This window comes from Eurytemora carolleeae, unplaced genomic scaffold (assembly GCF_000591075.1).
Source record: "Eurytemora carolleeae unplaced genomic scaffold, Eaff_2.0 scaffold1106, whole genome shotgun sequence".
Taxonomy (NCBI): domain Eukaryota; kingdom Metazoa; phylum Arthropoda; class Copepoda; order Calanoida; family Temoridae; genus Eurytemora; species Eurytemora carolleeae.
In genome coordinates, this window is record NW_019396991.1 from 5,889 (window position 1) to 30,189 (window position 24,301).

At 32.4% G+C, this 24,301-nt stretch overlaps 3 protein-coding genes and 1 long non-coding RNA gene across 7 annotated transcripts in view; 2 read left to right on the forward strand and 2 right to left on the reverse strand.

Moving 5' to 3' along the window:
• Positions 1–5,354: 5,354 nt before the first annotated feature.
• Positions 5,355–8,509, reverse strand: LOC111710861 (perlucin-like protein). Of its 2 annotated transcripts, XM_023485031.1 has the most exons (7): positions 8,147–8,509; positions 7,470–7,523; positions 7,117–7,159; positions 6,997–7,045; positions 6,076–6,182; positions 5,535–5,569; positions 5,355–5,491 (listed from the first exon to the last, which is right to left on the reverse strand). In XM_023485031.1, exons 1-7 carry the CDS (start codon positions 8,465–8,467, stop codon positions 5,447–5,449), a joined length of 654 nt encoding a protein of 217 aa, XP_023340799.1. In that variant the 5' UTR covers positions 8,468–8,509; the 3' UTR covers positions 5,355–5,446. The 2 variants fall into 2 exon arrangements, with proteins under 2 accessions (XP_023340799.1, XP_023340798.1); XM_023485030.1 differs by having other exon boundaries at positions 5,355–5,569; positions 8,147–8,508.
• A 1,238-nt stretch (positions 8,510–9,747) lies between these two features.
• On the reverse strand, positions 9,748–19,701 carry LOC111710862 (protein white). Of its 2 annotated transcripts, none has more exons than XM_023485032.1 (16): positions 19,519–19,701; positions 19,007–19,148; positions 18,432–18,476; positions 17,216–17,346; positions 15,971–16,081; positions 15,625–15,685; positions 15,455–15,570; positions 14,397–14,779; positions 14,269–14,322; positions 13,974–14,123; positions 12,138–12,233; positions 11,842–11,915; positions 11,605–11,676; positions 10,871–11,003; positions 10,403–10,525; positions 9,748–9,991 (listed from the first exon to the last, which is right to left on the reverse strand). In XM_023485032.1, the coding sequence occupies exons 1-16, from the start codon at positions 19,663–19,665 to the stop codon at positions 9,844–9,846; spliced, it is 1,986 nt and encodes a 661-aa protein (XP_023340800.1). In that variant the 5' UTR covers positions 19,666–19,701; the 3' UTR covers positions 9,748–9,843. The 2 variants fall into 2 exon arrangements, with proteins under 2 accessions (XP_023340800.1, XP_023340801.1); XM_023485033.1 differs by having other exon boundaries at positions 9,910–9,991; positions 10,407–10,525.
• Positions 19,702–19,895: 194 nt separating this feature from the next.
• LOC111710860 (uncharacterized) lies at positions 19,896–21,023 on the forward strand. 2 transcript variants are annotated; one of them, XR_002767142.1, is made up of 3 exons: positions 19,896–19,993; positions 20,223–20,320; positions 20,983–21,023. It is a non-coding gene; the product is annotated as an uncharacterized LOC111710860 (long non-coding RNA). The 2 variants fall into 2 exon arrangements; XR_002767141.1 differs by lacking the exon at positions 20,983–21,023 and adding an exon at positions 20,867–20,909.
• Positions 21,024–21,326: 303 nt separating this feature from the next.
• The window catches only part of LOC111710858 (laminin subunit alpha), a 38,386-nt gene continuing 35,411 nt past the window's right edge, over positions 21,327–24,301 (forward strand). The window contains exons 1-4 of the mRNA XM_023485025.1: positions 21,327–21,401; positions 21,763–21,828; positions 23,274–23,382; positions 23,640–23,842. Of these exons, the coding sequence (XP_023340793.1) occupies positions 21,327–21,401; positions 21,763–21,828; positions 23,274–23,382; positions 23,640–23,842 (453 nt within the window). The remainder of the gene's footprint in view (positions 21,402–21,762; positions 21,829–23,273; positions 23,383–23,639; positions 23,843–24,301) is intronic.

Sequence of the window (24,301 nt, forward strand, 5' to 3'; positions counted from 1 at the left end):
GTTATTTATAGAATCCCATGCTCGGTCCATGCAGAATCTGCGCTACACTAGGTTCTAAAAGTGTGCTCAGACTGTTTGATTTTAAAAAATTTATCCCAACTATTACTGGGAGAGATAAATCTCTTAAAATCACAGCTGAGCCTGAAAAGGTTGTAGAAAGATTATTGAACCTAATTCTAACCTCTAGCTGACCTACTGTTTTCATCGTCGAATTTGAGCTAGCCCCATTTGCTGAGCTCAAATTCGACGGTATTAACTGTTCTACTGCACCCCCTAACTTTTCCAAGAAAAATTGCTCACTGATAGCTACGCCTGACGGAATCAGAGCGCCGGTATCAACGAGCAACTTTGTATTTACAAAACTTTCACCTGATAATCCTGAGTTTGCAGAGATTGCTCCATCTAGGAAGGAGGTGGGTTCGATGACGTTTATGTCCGGTCTTCTGGGCCGAACAGTAGGTGGGGCATACTTGAAATGCCCCGGGTCGTTATGATAAGTAGAACAACACAACAAACAGAATGTTTTCTGACCAGATTTCGCACACTCTGTATGTTTGTGCGGTTGTCCGCAGTAACGACATTGAAGTTCTCTGCAGTCTTTCAAGAGGTGGTCAGCTGAACACCTGTAACACACAAGCCTCTTCTTCTCTCTTGATTGCATGGCAATCACGTGCAGGCTCTGTTGATGCTGAGGAACTTTTATCCGCGTTCAAAATTGCTTAATCGAATCGCATAGATTCGACCAACTAAAGGGAATCTGTATAACTATTGATGCAGCTAACTTTGACAGCTTCGAAGACTCCAATCTTTCACATATCTTCTTCATGATGAGCGACACCTGAGACATGTTCCAGTTAGAGGAGTTTCCATAAGCTTCTTCTCCCGCATCTTTAACTCTTTCAAGATAATTTTGCACACTTTCTGAAGCAGATTGCTTGATGCCCTCGTACAAGAGCATAATCGCTAAATCGCGCAAATCAGGTGAATGGACGATAGTGGTTATTACTTGGAGAAGATTGACAAATGAGTAAGATTCATCATTCGCATCATCTCCCACTCCTAGCACAGTCAGGCGGTTCTTCAGGGATAAGGAACACGAGTTATAAATCACTGCTATCCGCCCAATGCGGGAGTTAATGAAATTCTTATCGTATAGATCAGTGAAGTGGGCTATCCAGTGTTTCAGGGATTGCAGAGAAAAATCCTGAACTTTGATATGCTCTAAGGCTCTAGATACTATCTTGGCTTCAGCATCAGAAATCTTGCTCCACGGCATGCTGGCACCTGGTTCGATTGCAGGAATTGGCTGGGTCTTGAGGATTCCCTTGAGCTTGAGTTTATCCTGTTTCTGTGCTTCTCCCACTCTAGCTTCGTGGTTCAGCTTTCTCTCCAGGGTCTGCTTGACGGAGTTGTCGAGGTTAGGAACAGACTCCAATGCATCGCAAAATTTTTCAATTTGTTCTTCCACGGGATCACGTTGCTGGGGAAGGAAGGTGTCCTTGAGCCACCTTATGAACCATCTTGGCCTCTCCCCGTTCTCCTCTTGCTCCATGACGTCGTTATTCATCCTAGGCAAGAAAGAGCATGTAGTTTTATTGTTATGAACAATTCTATTCGAAAAAACATCGTGTCTATCCGTCCACTACCCATTTTAACTTAAATCCCCGTCAATCTAACTATCGTCGGTCTGTCACAAGCATAAGAGCATGTTGAAAGCCAATACGCCATTGTCGAAAAGAAAATTAGTGAAATTTTGACACAATTGAAAAAAAATAATCGAAGGAAATTACCTCAGAACAAAATTAATAGTCACGAATTCAAATTCACAAAGGCGAGTTTAGTATAGAACTGAGGCGGGTTTAGTTGGCGTCGGTTTTCAATGCCGCGTTCTGCGCATGCTCTACCGGCAGATTTCTAGCATTCCGACTAGGGTGCGTCGGAATGTTCGAAAACTGTTTCGCTGAATATAAAGAAACAAGGTTGTTGCTAATTTAGTAAGGAATCCAATTTTTCAAGCATGTCACCATTTAATATATGAATAAAAACGAAATGCAACTCAACCAAATTTCTAATATTCAGAGATACGGTATTCAATATTTATTATTAACATGAGAAACGAATAATAGGTAAAAACTAAATGATACAATACGAATTATACAAACTAATTATGAGCAAACAGGATCAACGTGGATTCAATCAACTACTTCTCCTCCTTCCTTCTCAATCTCCTGATCCTGATAGACTGATCATTCTTGCACGATTTTCTCCATCCTAGGTTTGCATTTAACCCTAGCTACCCCGGGGTTGGTCCGCCCCCTCCCCAACGCTTGGGTCTTCAAGATAACGGAAAATTCGGCGTCGCTTGGGTTATTTATAGAATCCAAATGCAAACTTAAATAAATCCGTTAGGATTCAAAATAGGATTCAAAAGTTCAACTGTAGGGTAAAACATGGGGGGGGGGAAGGGGCATGATGCCCCTAGGTAGCTATGGTCTCAGTGATCCAAAAAATCCTTGAATCACTGATCGTAAAAGATCAACAAAATCGCCCATTGTTACAGTACACTTGTAAACCTAGAAAAACGACACATTTCAATATTATTGATTGATTATATAAAGTCTTCAAGTGTATTGTTGTGTCACTATAATTGGTTCCCGGAATTCCCAAAAATAAGTAGACTTTTTCTAAAATATTTATGTCCTGGCTTTTTCAATCTAAAATTTAAGGCCGGCTAAAAACCTTCTCTAGATAAAGAGAAAAATTCAGTCCAAAAACTTTATAGACCTGCAAACCATAATAATTGGGTGATACAAATATATTGAAATGTTCATGTATCTACTTATTAGAATTCAAGTGTTAAGTTTTTTCCGTAATATATAATACTAGCTAGAGTTCCCGACGTTGCCCAGGTTTATATTATTTTGTACTTATCGTTACTCCCGCCGTTTACCCGCGCGTGGTATTAAATTATGATTTTATTTTGAGTGCCCGTGGAATTTCAATGATATTATTTTCAGTTTTGAACTGTGGCTGAAAGTCGCCATTTTTCATCGTTCTAAAAATGTTGGGCATTTTTTTGTTTAAATTGGTGCATTTTCAAGGTAAAAACTTTCCCAGAGCTAAGATTTTAAAAGTAATGCATAATCAACACAATATCATGCTTTGGGAATCCCCAGTCTAGATATCTATGATCCCAAGTCTTAGGTTGTCTTCTGATTGGTTCTGATTCGACCAATGAGAGACTGATTAAAAGGCTTTCTCTGCATTTTGACACAGATAATTTATAAGATTTCAAATGTAAAATTATAGTTTTTATGAAATTTACATATTTGGCTTTACTACGGACCGAGTCTAAGAAGAGATATTGGGTTTACATAAAATAAAGTCTAGCTAAAACTCGAGTCTTCACTTGGTCCTTATATGGACGTAAATAGGTAGTAAAGTCTGTTTTTGCTTTGTTTAAAGTCTTTTAAATCTCCGCTTTGGATTCATGTGAGGCCGACAAATCGGTTCAGCCTTTTGTACGTTTATTGGATACAAACAAACAAACGCCAGGACAGACAGACAGAAAAGCAAAGTATATATAAATGAATGATATAGATTGACAGAAGATATCATAAATAATATTTGCGCTAAAAATAATATTTTAAAGATTTTATAGCGTGTTATTGAGAGTGTGGGGGGGGGGATTAACACCATTCAACTAAAAATGTAAAATAAAATGTTGATTATTTTCAAACTATTGTAAAAGTTATAAATAAGAGAAATGTGAGGCACAAAATATAATTTATCACCTCTCTTGTAGGGACAGTTCAATGAAATGGTTTAAAGGGACTGTAAGCGTAATTTCAAGTGACCCTTTATGCAATGATGGCGATGTCCGATTTACAACAGTACCCTTTAAACCTTAATCTGGTCAAAAATATGGAACGTCGCCCCGCTGAGTGTTCAGGCCAATATTTTTGTGGTGGCTCATGTGACCCCATAGAAGGTTCAAGGGTGGTCGAAAGTCAAAAGTTTTGCCTGAACGCGTCATTATTCTGACTCAAAAAGTGTTTATTTCTGTTCGTTTCCCCTTATATGGCTTCTTTAAGTCAAAAACATGCATATCTAATTCATACTTGATCAGACAAAGCTTTCAAGGGTAACGTTGTGTTTCTCATTTAATTATGATAATTTATAAAAATCATCTTTGATTTCTGAAAACTAATAAATAACCTATATAGATGATTGTGGAGAATATAGATCACATTTTTGAAAGCCCAGATTTCTGCATCAGTATTTATACAAAATGTATCTTCCATTAGAGCTATAGCTATAAAAGATTTTAAAGTTTTTGTGTTTTGTGTTTCTCTTAGATTTTAAGTAGTTGTCTTTACCATCAGGGATACCTTTACCATACCTTGCAGGGATACCTTTACCATACCTTGCAGGGATACCTTTACCATACCTTGCAGATATACCTTTACCATACCTTGCAGATATACCTTTACCATACCTTGCAGGGATACCTTTGCCATACCTTGCAGGGATAACTAAAATTGAGAGATCAAACACAATTCTTTCTTAACATTCTAGTGGAAATCTAGATCAAGCGATGTAGGTTAGAGCACTAATTTACTCAAAAGTTTTGATCTCAGATTTCAGATTGTAGGTTATTATCTTATTAATTGTATTTATTCTTTACAGCGTCGTGAACACCAGAACTTAATTAATTCAAATATTTTCCAAGGATCCGGGTGCAACGGATAATAAATCTATTTAATTGATTAATTGATTATGAATGGTAAATTTATAGACGTAGTTTTAATATTTCTGTTTATCATTAAATTAACTACAGTTTCCGAACGTATTAAAGTTTGTGTATAATCGAAAAAAATTATTTTAGTGGGAAGACCCACATTTTGTGTCGAAAACATTTTGTAAGGTTTTTTAATATCTGGAAACTCCCTATTTTGTAGAATATCCTTTCGACTTTAGATTTTTCTCACTAGAAACATCAGACCCAAAAAACTCGCAAAAAATGAAGATTAACATTTAAATATTTAATGCTTTTGAATAGTTAAAATTGTTTGTAATCATTAATTTGGTATTTTTTGACACAAAGTGAATCCTTACTTTATATAGGGCGTGAATATCTTAGCTATGTTCTTCATTTAAAGGGACGGTATATGCATAATTTCAAGTTACACTCCCTGCAAAGATGGGTATGCTCAATTCACAAAGGTACCCTTAAAAGCTTTATCTGATCAAGTATGAATTATTTATAAATGTTTTAATTTGCATTGCCATCTTTTATAGGGGAGTTACATTAAATTACGCTTACAGTCCCTTTAGCTGTTTATCTATCTATCTGGCTATATAACTAATCTTTATTAAGTTAAAATCATTACAAATACTAATTTTCTTAAATTTTGTCAAATCAAGTATCGAGCATATGCTGGTGCTATTGAGAGAAAGGTATGAAGCACAGTGGAGCAAGGTTGGGACTATTGAGAGAAAGGTATGAAGCACAGTGGAGCAAGGTTGGGACTTTGACGATCACAGTTTTCATCGTACCAGAAATATTCTAGAATTAAACAAATTAAAACGAACATTTTATCAAAATTTTCTCATTTAATACGACTGCTAAGAAATATGTATATATTTATATCTTTAGCCTGTCTGGACTCCGGTTGTCGTTTTTTCAATTAACGTCAAAACGGCTGAACCGATCGGGTTCGGAATTTTGTAGAATATCTCAATCTATAAATTTTTTAATTTTCAATTTTTTTTAGGAAATTTACTTAAAAATCAAGGAAAAGCTAGGAAATTTTTTAGTTTTATAATGTAGGAAAACAATATAGTGGACTTCTTGTCCACTATATTTTTATTACAAGAAAACTGTAAATATATCAAAACCCTTTTGCCCAAACTAACATATGAAAACAAGATTTAGAACTTGCGACTCAGGATTCTTTTTCGAAATATTTTAAGAATTGCCATGCAATATTTTTAATGAATTTATTTGATTGTTTTGTCTTCAGACGGTTTTCTAAAACAGCGTGTACCGTACCTGTCTAGTTCGTACCGTACCTGATCCCATGTACACACAGTCGGCATGGTTGTATTGATCAGGATATGTAGGACGGCTAGGTCCCCAGTTTCTGTATGTACTGTAGTTCTCGTTAGACCAGCGGAACCTATTGATAGAAGCATCAAAGCAAACATTGTCCAGAGTTGGAAACTTTTATGTTGAATACTCATAATCCCGAGCGCTTGATGATCTCGATAGCCACAGTAGACACTTTTAATTTGAGTACAATCTCTTCATTCAGTTTCTTCTTCAAGGTACGACTATTATGCGGGATATCGAAAAAAGATTAAATTAATCTGCAGGTTAACAAAAGATTGAGATCATGCATAGATCCACAATAGAAGAGTTCCTAGCTAAAAAAAAACGATAATTATACGTTTATAAAATATAGGTAAAAGAGGGTCTATTTTAATCTAGTTTTCGTTAAATTTTCTTAACTACCGAGATTAGATATCTTTGTTAGTTTTTTTGATGTAGCTAAAATTGAAATCTATATATAAATTTAGCTTGTCTGTTTGTTTGTATCCAATAAACGTCAAAACGGCTGAACAGATCGGGCCCAAATTTTTTGTTGTTGCTAAAAATTAAATATTTTAAATTAAACAATCTTTTTCTCCTGTCTTAGGTTTTATTCATAGATTTTCTCAGTTGGTAAAGTTCATTTTATTCTAGTTAATTTATTCTATAAAAAAAAATATTTTCTTTTTTTGTCGCATATAGGACAGGGGCTAAAAAAATCTTTCACTATAATATATTTTTACTTTGAAATAAATTTTACTGTGATATGACTTCCATGCAATATTCTTTGGTATCAATTGAACAAATTTTGGGAGAAGATTTATTCACTAACTGTCATGTTTCGTGAGACACCCTGTATCAAAAAAAGAATTGTGGTTAAACGAATATATATTTCTACTTACTCTCCCTCGTGACCAATATCGTTCAGTGCTAGCCACCAATCATATTTTCCTAAATAGAAACAATTTTATTATAATAATTCTTTTTTAAATGGAATTATTCTTCAAATACAAAATACTGACCAATGATATTTTCTTCAAACTGTAAAATACTTTTCAAAAAATCCTAAACAATCATTGTTAATCAAGCATGCATGAAATATCAATCATATATATCTTCCGCTTAATTGATCAGATACAGGGTATCGGCGTGAATCAGACAGGCCCATCCTTGAAATTACAACGACACAGTCCTTTTTAATTTAAGAAACATTCTTTTTTTAACAGTTTCAGAATTTACAATAAAATTTGAACCCTTTCCGCGAGATGCTTTTTTGCTTTTAACAGCATTTTTATAATTTGCTAGTTAATGTTTTCTTAATTTGCAAACAAACATATGCTGAGTGCTGACACAATTTTCAAATCAGAATATTTACCTGGACAGAGGGATCATAGATTTCTGCCAGAACCCCACCCACCTCTTCACAAACCTATATTTGATTGATGCTATCAAGGTTATCATGCAAGAAAACTTATTGTTGAGGTGTACGCATCTTTTGTACTGCAGTGTACTGTCTCTGGGCGGTAATGTAAACACAAGACGGATGTCGAATCCTGACATGAGATCCATCTTTCACATAAAAAATCAATGAAATATTCTGGTCATAGGAAACTATTATGTAAATTAACAAAATTATCAAAAATTAATGCTTTTATCCTCCTCGGATACTAAACAAACACTGATGCATCTATTCTTGTTTACAAATTTCGCCCAGAGATAGCTGGTTTCAATATGTGAGCAACTGAGTATACGCAACTGCAATTAACTTTCCTTGCATTATAACCTTGGATGCCTAGGGTATTTTACGGGAACATTATTACATGCTCAATGTGGTGAAAATGGTTTCTAAAAGTAATTGCTTTAGATTTAGTTTTTAAGAAGTAATGGGGAAAATGTTCTTCATTAATTGTCTACTGCGTGAGAGCTTGCAACCCTTGGATCACCGTGAAGGACGTATATAGGATTTNCCCCCCCCCCCTCACAGCTTTCTAATTTATATTTTACAAAATAAAATAATACTTATTAATAGTATTTGTCTATATAGTGAAGAACCTGAGTAGCCTGTAACCAGTTAACACCGGTTGCCTGATGAATAGGTAGGAAGCATCCTGAATACAAGCCATTAATCCATCCTTCAGGACAACCAGCTGTTGTTGTAGTTCCTGTAGTTGTTGTTGAATATCCTGTAACTGCAGTTGGATATCTTGTGGTGGTAGTATATGGATATGTCGTAGTTGTAGTTGGATATCTTGTGGTTGTAGTATATGGATATCCCGTAGTTGTTGTGGATGTTGATGTAGATGATTGATTTTGCGCGGATGAATTATTCAGTGTCAGTATAAGAATTGAAAAAACTAGAGTCCGTCCCATCATGTTGCAGAGAAAAGGTTTTCTACAAGAATTTTCGTTAACTGGGGGACTTTATCTTTCTTTATATGTTTGTTTAGAAGATAATATTAGCTGTTTCCACTGTAATTCAGATGCATAATATGTATCATTCATTAAGTCTTCGATTTTTCCATTTTTTTACGATTGGAGGTTTCTGAATTATGCACAGATTTAGTCAGGCTCATGTTTTTTAGTCAATATATATGTTTAACATATGTATTTTCCGAACTATATATGATTGTTAATCTCATATTCTAGATTGTATATTTCCGAACTATATATGATTGTTAATCTCATATTCTAGATTTTGTATTTTCCGAACTATATATGATTGTTTATATTATGATAATAACAATAACTGCGTCATTAAATTAATTTAATTCGTATCACAGGAAAACAATTTGATAAATACTGTAGATTACTGACTATAATATTAAACCTTTTATTGTAATCGGGATTTGAAACAATTGATATAATAATAATGATAATTTTGATTAGAAATAATAACAACCATGTTTTGAAGAAGGGTATAAAATCTACTATTCATTACTAATGCTACACCCCTGCACTCTATAATTGTAAAATCTCATTTAATTTGTTTTTATTAAAATCAGATTCTAATTTCTTAAACTCAGATTATGGATTTTTTAATTCAGATTCTAGATTGTTAAACTCATAATATAGATTGTTAAACTCATATTCTAGATTGTTCAACTCATATTTTAGATTTTTTAAATCATATTCTAGATTGTTAAACACATATTCTAGATTGTTAAACTCATATTCTAGATTGTTTATCTCATATTCTAGATTGTTAATTTCATATTCTAGATTGTTTCACTCATACTTTAGAATGTTAATCTCATTTTCTAGATTGTTAAACTAATATTCTAGATTGCTAATCTCATATTCTATAGATTTTTAAATTCATATTCTAGATTGTTAAATTCATATTCTAGATTGTTAAACTCATATTTTAGATTTTTTAAATCATATTCTAGAATGTTAAACTCATATTTTAGATTGTTAAACTAATATTCTAGATTGTTAAACTAATATTCTAGATTGTTAATTTCGTATTCTAGATTGTTTAACTCATACTCTAGAATGTTAATCTCATTTTCTAGATTGATGAACTCAGATTCTAAATTATCGAACTAAGATTCTAAATTGTAGAACTCAGATTCTAAATTGTTAAACTCAGATTCTAAATTATTGTATCCGTGAATCCTTTTATTCAGCTTCTAGATAAAAAAAAAGTTTTATTCAAATCTTTAAATTTCTATTTATTATTATATTCAATTTCTTTAGTTCAAAGCATCTAAAAATAAACGAATACAACACACAGTACATATGTTTACTCAATGTTTCAATGATTTCCTCCAAAGTATAAGTAAAGCTAGAGCATGAAAGAGGAATGCCATGAGTATAAGAATAGTCAGCTGGTTATCTTGAGATATAAAGTTTAGATCTTGATGAAGTTCTCCTTGAACTACTTCTACTCCAGTTCTAAAAATTATATTGAATATTTAAGATATAATTCATAATTTATATTTTATGTAAATATAAAATACTAGAAATTCCAGGCGCTTCGCGCCCTTCTTTCTAGCCTTAGAGGGCGCTTCGCGCCCATCTTCTAAATTAATTGTGAACGTGTTCTCTTTGTGTACATCGTAAAACAAAACAAAAATAATTCGCGGATTTTCACAAAAAATTTCGCGGATTTTCAAAATTTTAAAAATTTAATGACGATCGAATTTTGATGGAGACAAATATTTGAAATTTTGATCATTCATAAACCTTCCCTGGAGTCCCTAGATGTCCCACAAAAAATTTGGGCCCGATCGGTTCAGCCGTTTTGACGTTTATTGGATACAAACAGACAGACAGACAAGCCAAATTTATATATAGATATATTACTTGCATGACGTTTGGTCAAGTTTCCTCCAATCATCAGGTAATCTTCTACAGGATACATTATATTCATCAATCCATTGATTATACAGTAAACCAGTAGATGCATAATGGTTTAACGTAAAAAATCTAAAAAAAAATAAATAAAAGTTATCAAGCATAAAAAGATGCAGATTGCTATGGTAATTTGTATACATTGTGTCGCATCATCTTGGCTTTTAATTTTACCTCACCAACTCAATATTATACATCAACATTTTACCTTAACACCTCTACAGCATATGTTTTGGCAAAGTTTTTAGCAATTTTTGCATAAGATCTTGCAACATTTGGATCACATGTGAGTGTGTGATAAGCGAAAACGAAAACAGGATTAATTTTTGGACTTTAGGAAAAAAAACCTTTTTGTTTTCCAAATAATTGTTCAAGTAAGAGGAATTATGATTGATAATAATCCCCCCTGGCCTTCTTTACCTAGTATAATAGAACCATGAGTCTGAATCCTGTTTATGCATGAACCCACTATGAACTATATTTAGAACTATGTATAGATAGTTTATATAGTTGGAGTAGGAATCTGTTAAACAAGCTACACCCAGTGCAAATCCTGCAAATACAAACATTGTAAAAAACCGAGTCCGAATTTACATAATTTGAGCTGTTTTACTAAACTACATATATTGCCAGTTCAAATTTTACCACTAATTATAATTAAAGATTAAAGGGACTGAACTATGAATTTGGAACGAATCTGATAACCCAGAGTTGTCTAAAAATTTATGTCAGCTCCTATATTTGAATATAATACTTGTTCATTTTTAATAGATATCATTGATTGTATGCTTTTAACATCTGTATCACATTCACATGACCAGCTTTTTCACCAATGGCAGTTCAGTATCTGTCACGTGGCTTCGTTTGTACCAAATGATCAGAATTTCCACCAATGGCCATGCCGTATCTGGTTACATTGCTACATCGACTATATTACATAAATGATAACTTGGACACAGATTTATATCAATTTCTCCAGACAGGGACATCAGATAGAACTATTATTGGTCGAGATCAACGGCTAAAATGTATAGGCTTTAGACTATATCCCCTTTCATTTTACAGTCCCTTTAAGGAATGGTTTGAATCGGTCATTCAAATTTGAACCAGCGCGGCGTGGCGGTAGGCAGTTCAAATTCATACATGTAATTTACCTTTAACTCCAACATGGAAAATGAAGACAAGAAGAACTCCTTGTAGAAATCTTACAACAGATTCATTCATGCCTATTAGGTGAAGAACATTATATGTACTATGTATATCAATCTATAATCAGAATTCTAACAAATAGTTTTAGCTTGACCTTCTGTATTACATCTTTAATAAAAATGATATACTACCCAATCCCTGAGTTTATCCATACCTGACATCCAGTATACAAGAGATATTACCTGACATCCAGTATACAAGAGCAAAGTTAAGGAAAACAAGGAACAATGAGAACGGGAGATCAATCAATACTTTACTAGATAGAGAATAGATATTTACATCTAATCAATCAATTCGTCTAGTAAGTTTATTTTTGTCAATAATAAATATTTTTTTTCTGTAGAATGATTGTTAAAAATGGCAGCAGTTCAGTATTTAAAAATACTTCTACGATTAATATTTAATTTAAAATCATCCAATACTCGTTACTTATAAATCAGTGTATTTTATCCATTATTTTAAAATACTAAAATATTACCTGAGATAGAAAATATAAGGTTTATATAATCCGTTCATGGATTCACGTTTATAGATTATTAGAGCATTACTCATATCATTACTCAGATCCAACACTCTAAACAATATACAATTACTCAGATCCAGTACTCTAAACAATATAATTACTCAGATCTAGTACTCTAAACAATATAATTACTCAGATCTAGTACTCTAAACAATATACAATTACTCAGATCCAGTACTCTAAACATTATGATTACTCAGATCCAGTACTCTAAACAATATAATTACTCAGAAATAGTACTCTAAACAATATACAATTACTCAGATCCAGTACTCTAAACATTATAATTACTCAGATCCAGTACTCTAAACATTATAATTACTCAGATCTAGTACACTAAACAATATAATTACTCAGATCTAGTACGCTATACAATATAGTTACTCAGATCTAGTACTCTAAACAATATAATTACTCAGATCTAGTACTCTAAACAATATAATTACTCAGATCTAGTACTAAACAATTTAATTACTCAAATCTAGTGCTATAAACAATTTAAATACTTAGATCTAGTACTCTAAGCAATTTAATTACTCAGATTACTCTAAACAATATACAATTACTCAGATCCAGTACTCTCAACAATAAAATTACTTATATCTAGTACTCTAAACAATATAATTACTAAGATCTACAGTACTTTAAGCAATATAATTGCACATATCCAGTAAACTAAACAATATAGTTACTTAGATCCAATGCTCTAAACAATACATAATTACTCAGATCTAGTACTCTAAGCAATATCATTACTCAGATCTAGTACTATAAGCAATATAATTACTCAGATCCAAAAAACTAAACAATATAATTACTCAGATCCAATAAACTAAACAATATAATTACTCAGATTCAATACTCTAAACAATACATGATTACGCAGATCTAGTGCTCTAAACAATATAATTACTCAGATGTAGTACTATAAGCAATATAATTACTCAGATCCAGTACACTAAACAATATAATTACTCAGATCTAGTATTCTAAACAATGTAAATACTCAGATTCAGTACCCTCTAAACAATATTATTACTCAGATACATACTCTCTAAAAAATATTATTACTCAGATTCAGTATTCTCTAAACAATATTATTACCCAGATCCAGTACTCTCTAAAATTACCCAGATCCAGTATTCTCTAAACAATATTATTACTCAGATATATACTCTCTAAACAATATTATTACTCAGATCCATACTCTCTAAACAATATTATTACTCAGATCCAGTACTCTCTAAACAATAATATTACTCAGATCCAGTACTCTCTAAACAATATTATTACCCAGATCCAGTACCCTCTAAACAATATTATTACTCAGATCCAGTACTCTCTAAACAATATTATTACTTAGATCCAGTGCTCTCTAAACAATATTATTACCCAGATCCAGTACTCTCTAAACAATATTATTACTCAGATCCAGTATTCTCTAAACAATATTATTACTCAGATACATACTCTCTAAACAATATTATTACTCAGATCCAGTACTTTCTAAACAATATTATTACTCAGATCCAGTACTCTCTAAACAATATTATTACTCAGATCCAGTACCCTCTAAACAATATTACTACTTAGACTGTAAGCAAATCATAACTCTGCACTGGTGAGATTTAAGCTGCACTGAATTAGATAAAACCTATTTTTTTTTAAATCTTGGGATTTGACTTATGATAAATTGGTTACACTAGGAATGAATAAGTCTGATTAACTGTGTTTAAATGAAAGGTTCCCAGATTTTATATTTGTACTTTATATTCTGTATTTTTTATTCACCTTAATATTTCCATTACAAGAATAACGAAGATTAGAGCATTAATATTATTAACGCTATCCTCACTATTATCCTGATCAAGGAATATACTCCCAATGATAGATCCAATAAAGAGTGTAATGTATAGATCAACTCTGTATCCTCCATCTCCTCTAAATATTTAAAAATGTTCATTTATCTCAGTAATATTTTTCTACATTAAAAAATTAAAAACATAAATGAAGCAAATGATTTTAAGCTTCATTTAACGTGTTTGAATACTGAAAGGCCTCAAAAAAATGTTACATTAAATATAACCTTAGTTTTGAATCCGCTGATCTGAAGAGTAGACCTTTGAACTGCTCCCAACTACTAAAAATGAAAGATAAATTTGGAGGAATGTTCTGTGTTTTAAATAACTTGAATTTTCAATATTTTGTCTAAACCTTTCACAAAATTTATCTGTTCGAGTAAGATTTATTTCCTCAGGGAATTGTTTAAAGTCTGCCTCCTCTATCTCTTGCTGAAGCTCCGCCTTGTTTTTAGAATAAACAGCTGATGTGATGTACATGTTGGTTATATAGTTAGATTTACCCATGGTGGATAAACAGGACGTATACCAGTCTACAGGACTGTATAAGGCAGGGACTGGATGTCCTATATCCTTAAAGAACTGATTAGTCTCCTCCATGCTACCAAAGAATGGAACCTGACCGTATCCAAGGAGCATAACTTTGTCAAACAAGGAGAATATTGATGAGGATGGTTGATGGATGGTTGTCAGAATTATTTTACCCTGGCTAGCTAGATTCCGCAGAACAGTTAATACCTTAACAAGAATTTAACTAATTAATGTAGTTTGAAGATAAAATCATTCATTTTCCTTTCTTAGTTATTCACAAATAAAAATAAAGTTTTGAGTGAAAGTAAAATTAAGAAATATTCACCATGTTCTTTTTATCTGAATTGATCCTAGTTTACAAAATCTAACTTTAAAAAAGAGTTGCTCCTCTAAAGTCTGGCGAAGAAAAATGAGAAGTTATTCTTATAAATGATCTTATATTAAAGATACTTTAGTTACTTGAATTTCACATGCTTAAACCCCATTCATAATATATTTAGAAAATTTGTTGACAAGATTTCAACATTATTATTATAGTTAATACACCAAAAAAACAAATTGCAAAGTGCACAATATATTGCATATACCAGAATGATTTTCAAACTTTAATATTAAATATGCAGTAATTATAGAAAAGATATACAAATGAACAAAGGAATTGAATCTTGGCCACAATCTCAAATTTGTAATCCCTTTATCTTTGCAACCTTATAGCGTGAACCTTTGATAATTAAAAAATATATATATTTTGAGTTTGTGGTGAAGACTCAATTCCATAGTTTTCAGGATAGATAAATTAGTTCTAAGGTTAATTCTTTACTCACATAAAAAGTTCATGCATAAAATAAGTATGATATATAAAATAGTATGTTTAAACCCTACTTGATCTGAGTTGAATGAATCTAGACTAGTTGTTGGTTCATCACAGAACATTATTGGAGGATTTGTTAATACTTCAGAAGCAAAGGATAATCTTTTTCTCTCTCCTCCAGACAAACCTTAATATTATTTTTTTAGAAACCTTTGGAACTAAAATTCATTGATGGAAATACCTTCGTTTCTCCTTCCGATAATAGTGTCCTTACACTTCATCAAACCCAGCTCAAGAATTACCTAAACATTTTCAAATTAATAAGACTTGGATAAAAATATTGTGCTTCTTCGATAATCTATCTAAATATATTAAGTAGTAATCTCTGTTTGTTTGTTTGTATGTCCGATCATAACTTAAGAACCCTTTGACCGATTTTCCTCAAATTTTGAATTAATGAGCTTTGTAGAACCAATGGAATGTTCTTAGCTTGGTTTACAAATTTGAAGTTGATCGGGTTAACTTTGATAGAGAAAGTTCAGTTTCCAGACAAAGCTGGGTTCCAAGCTAGTTTGATAATATTATACCTCCTCTACTCGTTTAGTTCTTATTTTATCTGCTACAAGACCCCCCATCCGTAGAATAGATTGATACTCTAGATGTTCTCCTGGAGTCAAATGCTCAAGGAACAGATCTTCCTGTGCACAAATCATATTTACAATATTGATCTATAGTATTATAGCATTACAAAGATAGAACATACAAGATTATAATTGTATTTGCCAAAGAAATACATATTACAAATTTTTCGTGAACAATGGTGACGTTCAGGAATAAACGAACAAGGGATTAACGACTTGGAGAAATGAAAAAGACGATTTAAATTCGTTCTAACTAACTTGAGAAAACGATAGTTTTTTACTGAACGAATAAATTTTCCAATAGATATTGACAATAACGATCGTTTTTCACTCAACGAACGATTTTATTGAACAAACAATCTTACTGAACGAACGATTTTACTGAACGAACAATTTTAATGAACGAACAATTTTACGGAACAATCGTTCACTGAGAAAACGACCGTAAAAGATGGAAAATGAATGATAATTTTGAGAACGAACGAAATACTTTTATTTTTTGAACGACCGAAAAAAACCGAACGTTCATGAACAACAAGCTAACGAAATGGAAAAAGCCGAACGCGTCTATCTCTAATTACACAGTAATAGTTGGTTGATTGTTTATTTCGAAATCTATCTATAATACAAGTTACAACCAAAACACTTTGTTACAACTATTACAATCAATAATAAAATATAAACTAAGAGATTACATATAAACTCTGTTGATTTTTGCAATGTTTAAAAAGCATAATTACTTAGTTATCAGAGCTAAGCTTAGTAAAACCATATTTTTGGTGGTTAATTTAATATTAAAGGGACTGTAAGCGTAATTTCAAGTGACCCTTCATGGAAAGCTGGCAACGCCCGATTTACAACGGTGCCCTTAAAAGCTTTGTCTGATTAAACATGAATACAGAAACAATCTCAAGAACTGACGAGGGTCAACCCAGACCGAAATATATTTTCAATAAATGTAAACTATTATCTACTTTTTTACTCTACAGAGGTTTGGTCCATCACCATCACCGAATTTTATATATCCATGTTTTGGTTTCTTTAAACTGTTTTTTTCATTTGCGGTTTCTCTGCGAAAGTAACTTGCATTTTTGGTCAGATTAAGGTTTCCAGGGTACCGTTATAAATCGGACATTGCTATCTTTGCATGAAATCATGCTTACAATCCCTTAAAGCATGATGATATATAACCTGGTTTACGTAAGCTGAGATCCCCTTCATCTGTTTTTTATCTACCTCGATACCGTTTATATAACGAGATCCTTCAAGTTCTATTCCAACTCCATGGTTAAATACCAGGGCATCAAGGAATAAGGATTTACCTTAGCAATTATGTATATAGAGGCAAGTAAGATAGAAACTCATATTGATAAGGAAAATAATTTGTATCTAGAAATAAATAAAAATAATATTGTTATGAATCCTATTAATGATGATTATCTTCTCTATATATTTAAAGATGAAATCTCTGTTTGACTGTCTGTGTGTATGTCCGATCATGACTCATGCATGTCTGATTCATGTTGGCACCCGAAAAAGCTTTGTCTGATCATTGAACAAGTATAATTTATATATCCATGTCTATAATTTTCAAAACTTATTAGTTTCAATATTTGGTTTCTCTACAAATGTAATTGGTGCATTACTATTGTAAAAAAATTGGAGTGATTATCAGAATTAAACACGTTCCAAGATAAAAACGACATTTTCTTCTACATTAATGTTGAGATATAGGTTTCATGTTCAGAATCGTGCATGGTCCTCTTTAAATAATGGGTCATTTAGAATTGCAAGAAACGTCCCTTGAATAAGTAGATTATCAAACAGATTATTAATCAAAATTCATTTAATACTGGGAAAAACTGGTTAGAGACTGAAACTGCACATTAGGTATTTACTTGCTTTTACATTTAAAAAATCATAGTTCATTTCCCTTTAGTCTCAGATCTGAAAATGGGGAACCATTTCTGATAAATATATTATATTTAAAAAATCATAGTTCATTTCCCTTCAGTCTCAGATCTGAAAATGGGGAACCATTTCTGATAAATATATTATGTTTAAAAAATCATAGTTCATTTCCCTTTAGTCTCAGATTTGAACATGGGGAACCATTCCTTTGAAATATATTATGTTTAAAAAATCATAGTTCATTTCCCTTTAGTCTCAGATTTGAACATGGGGAACCATTTCTGATAAATATATTATGTTTAAAAAATCATAGTTCATTTCCCTTTAGTCTCAGATCTGAACATGAGGAATCATTCCTTTGAAATATATTACATTTAAAATATATTATATTCATAGTGCAGTAATTTGTATTTTTAATTCATCCTTTTATCGCATTTTTATATTGATAATAAATGTACTTAATTTTATGGAAATGCATGGTTAAGTCTGTATATACCTGATCCACTAGGCCCAATGATTGCCACCAGCTCTGTAGTTTTTACTAAGCAAAAATAAAACAATATATTTTCTAAAAATTAATTTTTCCATGTTCAAAGAAAACATAAAGATCATGGCTTTGTGTTAATACACAAAATCAAGATCAAGTATAAATGTTCATGAGAAATCCAACATTTAGAAATCAGATTCTAAAGATTAAAAACCGAAAATAAAAAAATAATCATTGAAAAGCTGGACCATGGAAAGCAGAAGTGGTAAATATGGAAGTTAGTCGAGACTCTCCATATAAAGATGGCACCGCCCGATAAAACCTTTATGTGATCAATAGTGTGGTAGATATAGTTTTTGGTTAAAAATGTTTAATTCTGATAATTTCTACATGTTTTCCTGCAGTAGAAATGCGCAAGTCACTTTTGTGCATGAGAAACCACACTTGAAAATAATCTGTTTTTTAAATTATAAACATTGTCATCTTTGCATGAAGGGTCTTACACGTACAGTTTAAGGAACTGACAATTTAGTGACGGCAATCTTTATACATTTTCATAGCTCGTGAATATTAAAAAATCTTACTCATTCCGAAAGTAGACTGGAGAAGAACTTTACCCTCCTCGAGTTCGTTCTTTTCTGGTTTAAATATAGATTTACAGAGATTCCTGATATCCAGGTTGTACTTCACAGTTTCAAGAATAGGTTTAGAGCCTTTACTACTCACCTAATTAGCAATTTTAGGATCTTTCTTTAAAGTGGGAATTGTAAATGGGGGATGCATTAAGTCCGTATCTCTTAGCGCTATGTATTTTTCAAGACGTGGTTCAAATTAAGATATTTTATTGCTCGTCTAAAGCTAGGCGGGGGATGCACAATTTTTATAATTTTTTTTCGACTAAGGTTTCCGTGATATAAACGTACTCTTTTAATGTATAATTAACACAAGTTCTGTAAATATTGTTACTTGTTCTCCATCATACATTAACATTAAAAGCTTTAATATCAGTTTATTTTCAATAACCCAGCTTTACATCTCCAGTGCGAACTAACTTTAATTGGATTTCATTCGTGGATCTTAAATGATAAGAGAATACCTTGATATCTTTCCAAGCAAATGTAAGATCTAGAGTTGAATTTTTAGGTGGTTGATCCACAAGAATAACAGAAGCATTGTCAGCCGATTCCACATTAGCCACCGATCCCATATTGACCACCGATCCCATCTTGTCGACCGATTCCATAGTTGAAATGATTTTAAAAAAAGATTTGCGGATTTTAAGATAGGATTTCGCGGATTTCTAAAAAAATGTTGGGTTCTCAGAAGATTTAATTTATTTTCATTTTAATATTTTTCAAATCTGCGCTCTATATGTACTCAAGTATAAAGTTGCTCTGGANAGGTTATTTAAGATGTCTCCGAAACATACTGTGAACACATGTGGAATAGACCCAGCCCAATATCATCCGTAGCCGTGCCCGTATTCGTAATTTCGTAGTTAGAACTGGGCTCTGGCAAGTTTAACATGTTTTAAACAAAAGTTAGTAATCATGCGAGAACAAATTAAAAAGGTACGGTGTATGAGGTTTTCAATATTTTGGAGAACATTTTTTAAATAAACAATTTCTTTAATAAATACTTCGTATAAATAAATAATCCGTAAAAATAGGGCAAAATGTTTGATCATATTTTTGGTTTCTAACAAAGACATCGAGAAAATTGCTTTATATATTACTAGATGAAGGGCCCGGCGTTGCCCGTGGAAAAAAATATTTAGAAAAAAAATAGATAATTTTCTAGGCTTTGGGCCTGCTGTTGGTCCAAATATATTTTTGCACTGACCCTGTATACGCCCAGTTCATCCTGACTCCGCCCTACTTTAATATTGCAGAAAACAGGTAACTAGTTTTTTAAACTTTGGTTCTTAGAATTTTTAATGCTTCTCAATTAAGTACAAACAAATTGACGCTAAAATTATGAATGCTTCATGAATAGACTAGACCCAAAATTAATCCAAAGTTCAAATGCTTTTTTATAGAACAAATGAGCTTTACCTGGGGACTAGTACTTTCAAACAAACAGACACTATTATGTTAAAACGTGCAACAATTGACATACAACTTCGAATGCTACTTTCTTTAGACCTTTTACTAAGAATGCTTGTATTTTTAAAAACACATAACTGTACACAATGCTACTTGTTTAGACATACAACTGCGAATGCTATTATTTAGACCTATAACCGGGAATGCTACTTGTAAAGGCATAAAGTTGTACTCAACACTACTTTTTCAGACCTCTAACTGCGAATGCTACTTGATCAGACCAATAACTACGAATGCTACTTACTTTAGACCTTTCTCTTGTAAAAACATTACTTTTTTAGACAAAAAAATGCTAAGGCTACTTGTTTAGACCTATAACAGCGAATGCTACTTGTTTAGACCTATAACTGCGAATGCTACCTGTTTAGACCTATAACTGCGAATGCTACTTGTTTAGACCTATAACAGCGAATGCTACTTGTTTAGACCTATAACTGCGAATGCTACTTGTTTAGACCTATAACAGCAAATGCTACTTGTTTAGACCTATAACAGCAAATGCTACTTGTTTAGACCTATAACAGCAAATGCTACTTGTTTAGACCTATAACAGCAAATGCTACTTGTTTAGACCTATAACAGCAAATGCTACTTGTTTAGACCTATAACAGCAAATGCTACTTGTTTAGACCTATAACAGCAAATGCTACTTGTTTAGACCTATAACAGCAAATGCTACTTGTTTAGACCTATAACAGCAAATGCTACTTGTTTAGACCTATAACAGCAAATGCTACTTGTTTAGACCTATAACNATTATTATATCATTATTATTATTAATATCATTATCATTTTAAATATGATAGTTGGGTTTGATAGAGAGGAGTCCTCCTGGAGTAATACTAATACGGACAAGGAGATCCTGGGCGGCCAGGTGAAAAATAAATGTTTCCTCGAATTTTCTTACTTTTTTAAAATTCGTGTAAAATTAGAAATGTTTATTATGGAAGAGTTATTTCAGTCAATTTGTAAACATAGTTAATCCCATATATGATATCTTTTAGTTAATCCTAAATATTCCCGAAAAGGACCAGAAGTAATTGTGGTATTTGTTTAAAGATGGGTTTCTTGTACAAGTCGTGGATTTTCTAAGTTGGTCTTAATGGCCTTCTTTAAAAGTTAATGGTGTTAATCATACAACTTTTTTTTACTTCTTAAGTATTTTCTGTAATTTAAAAATAACAACAAATTTGTAAGACGAATATTAAAATCTATTTTAAAATGTTTCTATTTAGGTTTGTGATGTTTGCTATGCTCCGGATACTGAGGGTGTAGATTTTACTAAAACTCACGGACCCAAGGAATTCAACTCTACTCTTGAATTTATACAGTAATAACCAGAAAACAATGGAATAGAAAGACGACTTTACAGCAATACTCAAGTGTGTTGATGTTGTTAAAAAGCAAGTAGTATTACTAGACACTAATCACTAATTTAGTGAAATGGGTCATTTTACACTTCACAATTGCTGTGCGCTCATTGGACATTTTATAGGTATAACTTGATTCTTAAAGTCGTCTTCCTATTTCAGAGTTTTCTGGTAATCACTGTAGATTTACGTCAATCTATATCATATTCTTTTAAGAAAATCTGAAGATATAATATCCCATTCCCTTGAGTAAACCAATTTTTTTAAATAATCAAATTAAGCATTTTATTCAATAATAAGTTTATTTATTATAATGATCAGTATCAAATACGCAGGTTCCTAAATTATCTGAGCCCGCGATTTAAAAAATTCGGAAAAACTCGGCTCGAGTCTAAGCTGTCGTTGGGCCTTATTTACGGCTTGAGCTTTCTGATTCAAGCTGCATCATTTTTTTCCACTGAGTTGAGTTCAAAAACCGGTTAAATATTCTAATTGGCGGATTTTCATGTAGGAATTGGCGCATTCCGGGTTTTTATGAGAACAAGAACTCAACATTGAGCCTTATTCTCCACTAAAACAAACCAAGGTCGGTTTTATTTTCATTGGGTTACTTCTTAAGCCGAGCCGAAGATCTTGCAGCTGTCAATCACGTGACACAAGCTGTCGTCAGAGTTGGGTCGAAGATTGGGTCTTAAAGTCGGGTTTAAGGAATTACGACTCGAGCCAAAATTTTTAAATCGCGGGCTTAAGAAGCCATATTGATTTGCGCACACACTGAATAAAAAGGAAGAAAGGATAATTGTGAATTGAATGTATCACCGAGTTAATGGTTAAAGAACCAACGTGCTAAACCTCGTTCTTTCTTGGGGGGGGGGGAAGGGGGGCGGGGATTTTTAATCTATACTTTGCTCACCCTCAACTAAGCTTTCGGTGCGTTCTGCAGTAATTTGCAGTATACTTACCGAAAATTTAGTAGCGTTAAGTGTTGAGTGGCTTGTCCTGGTGTGTGTTGATATGTTTGTATCCATTAAAAGTAAAAACGGCTGAACCCATCGGGCCCAAAATTTGTGTGGGACCTTAAATGTTCCCAGGGAAGGTTTATGGATGATCAAAATTCCAAATATTAGACAATTTGTTTTCATGAAGTCCGCGGAACTTTGTTTTGTTTTTGTTCTACAAATGTATACAAAGAGAAAATGTTCATTTGAAATATAAGATGAGGGCGCCTAGTCTGTTAAAAAGGATAGAACTAAAAATAAAAAAGCGCAATTTTAAACACAATTCCTTCGTGCCAGGGACTTTGTAAATAAACCCAACCACTAATCTTACAAATTTTCAAATTAAAATAAATAAAGTATGGTTTGAATAAAAACTAGAATGCTGTTGATGGTGATATCTCAACCTGGTGGCAATCCCCTCCTATATCCAGGGGAAGAAAATATAACAGGGTGGATCTAGAAATAGATCTTTTACAAACATTTCAGGTAAACCATTTTATTTAGGATGAGAACCAGAAAACTAAGAATAAGAAGAAGACTTTTTAAATCAAATCATGAGTTTAATAAACATGAGACACAGCATTTGTGTATTGTAAGGTACAATTAAAACAACATCAAATACACCTAATTATTGCTTTATGTCGTTTTCCTATTAATACACAGCTTTATATTTATGAGAATATTAATGAAATGATTGTAATGATAATGATAGTAAAAATGATAATGATGAAAATAATAATAATATTGCGTATGTTGTTGTAACAATGGCGGATTCTCCTCGGCCTGGTGTTTGGTCCCTGGAGAAGAGCGTGGACGGGGGGAAGACCTATACTGCTTGGCAATATTTTGCCGGCAATGATGCGGAGTGCCAGAAATATTTTGGAATGCACGCTAATATGAAGATTAAGAACGATGACGACGTCATCTGTGTCACTGAATTTTCTAAGGTAAGGTTGAGGGTTTCTTATCCTCAAAAAAGGATTTCTTCTTGTTCACATTTTTCACTAATGAAATGTAGTTCGGGGTTTAAATTTATTCCACCCTAAATATATTTGTAAACGCTTGTAAAACTAATTTGTTTCATTGTATTCTTGAATACCTATGAAATTATAAAAACTGTAATAGCGTTTTGAAATCATTGCTTAAATGGACTGTAATTTTAAGCTAACCTTCGTGCCAAGATTGCTATGCCAGATTCACAACGGTACCCTTGAAATCTTTGTCTTATTAATAATGTGGAAGCTATTGTTGTTGTTTCCAGGTTTAAAATGTATGTTTCTGATAATGTTTTTTTTCTGTAGTAGAAATGCCAAAGGGATTTTAGTAGAGAAAACACAATTGAAAACTTTTAGTTTTTAAAATTACAAACTTTGATATCTAATTCATACTTGATCAGATTAAGGTTT

Excerpts from the sequence above, each read along its gene's own strand:
- LOC111710861 (XM_023485031.1), bottom strand. The coding sequence starts at position 8,467 with ATGATGGGACGGACTCTAGTTTTTTCAATTCTTATACTGACACTGAAT. Across the intron at positions 7,524-8,146 it reads ACTGGTTACAGGCTACTCAG|GTTTGTGAAGAGGTGGGTGG; the intron begins GTTCTTCACTAT and ends AATCAAATATAG. Across the intron at positions 7,046-7,116 it reads GTTTGAAGAAAATATCATTG|GAAAATATGATTGGTGGCTA; the intron begins GTCAGTATTTTG and ends GTTTCTATTTAG.
- LOC111710862 (XM_023485032.1), bottom strand. The coding sequence starts at position 19,665 with ATGGAATCGGTCGACAAGATGGGATCGGTGGTCAATATGGGATCGGTG. Across the intron at positions 14,124-14,268 it reads TCAGCGGATTCAAAACTAAG|AGGAGATGGAGGATACAGAG; the intron begins GTTATATTTAAT and ends TTAAATATTTAG. Across the intron at positions 10,526-10,870 it reads TCATGGTTCTATTATACTAG|ATTTTTTACGTTAAACCATT; the intron begins GTAAAGAAGGCC and ends ATTTTTTTTTAG.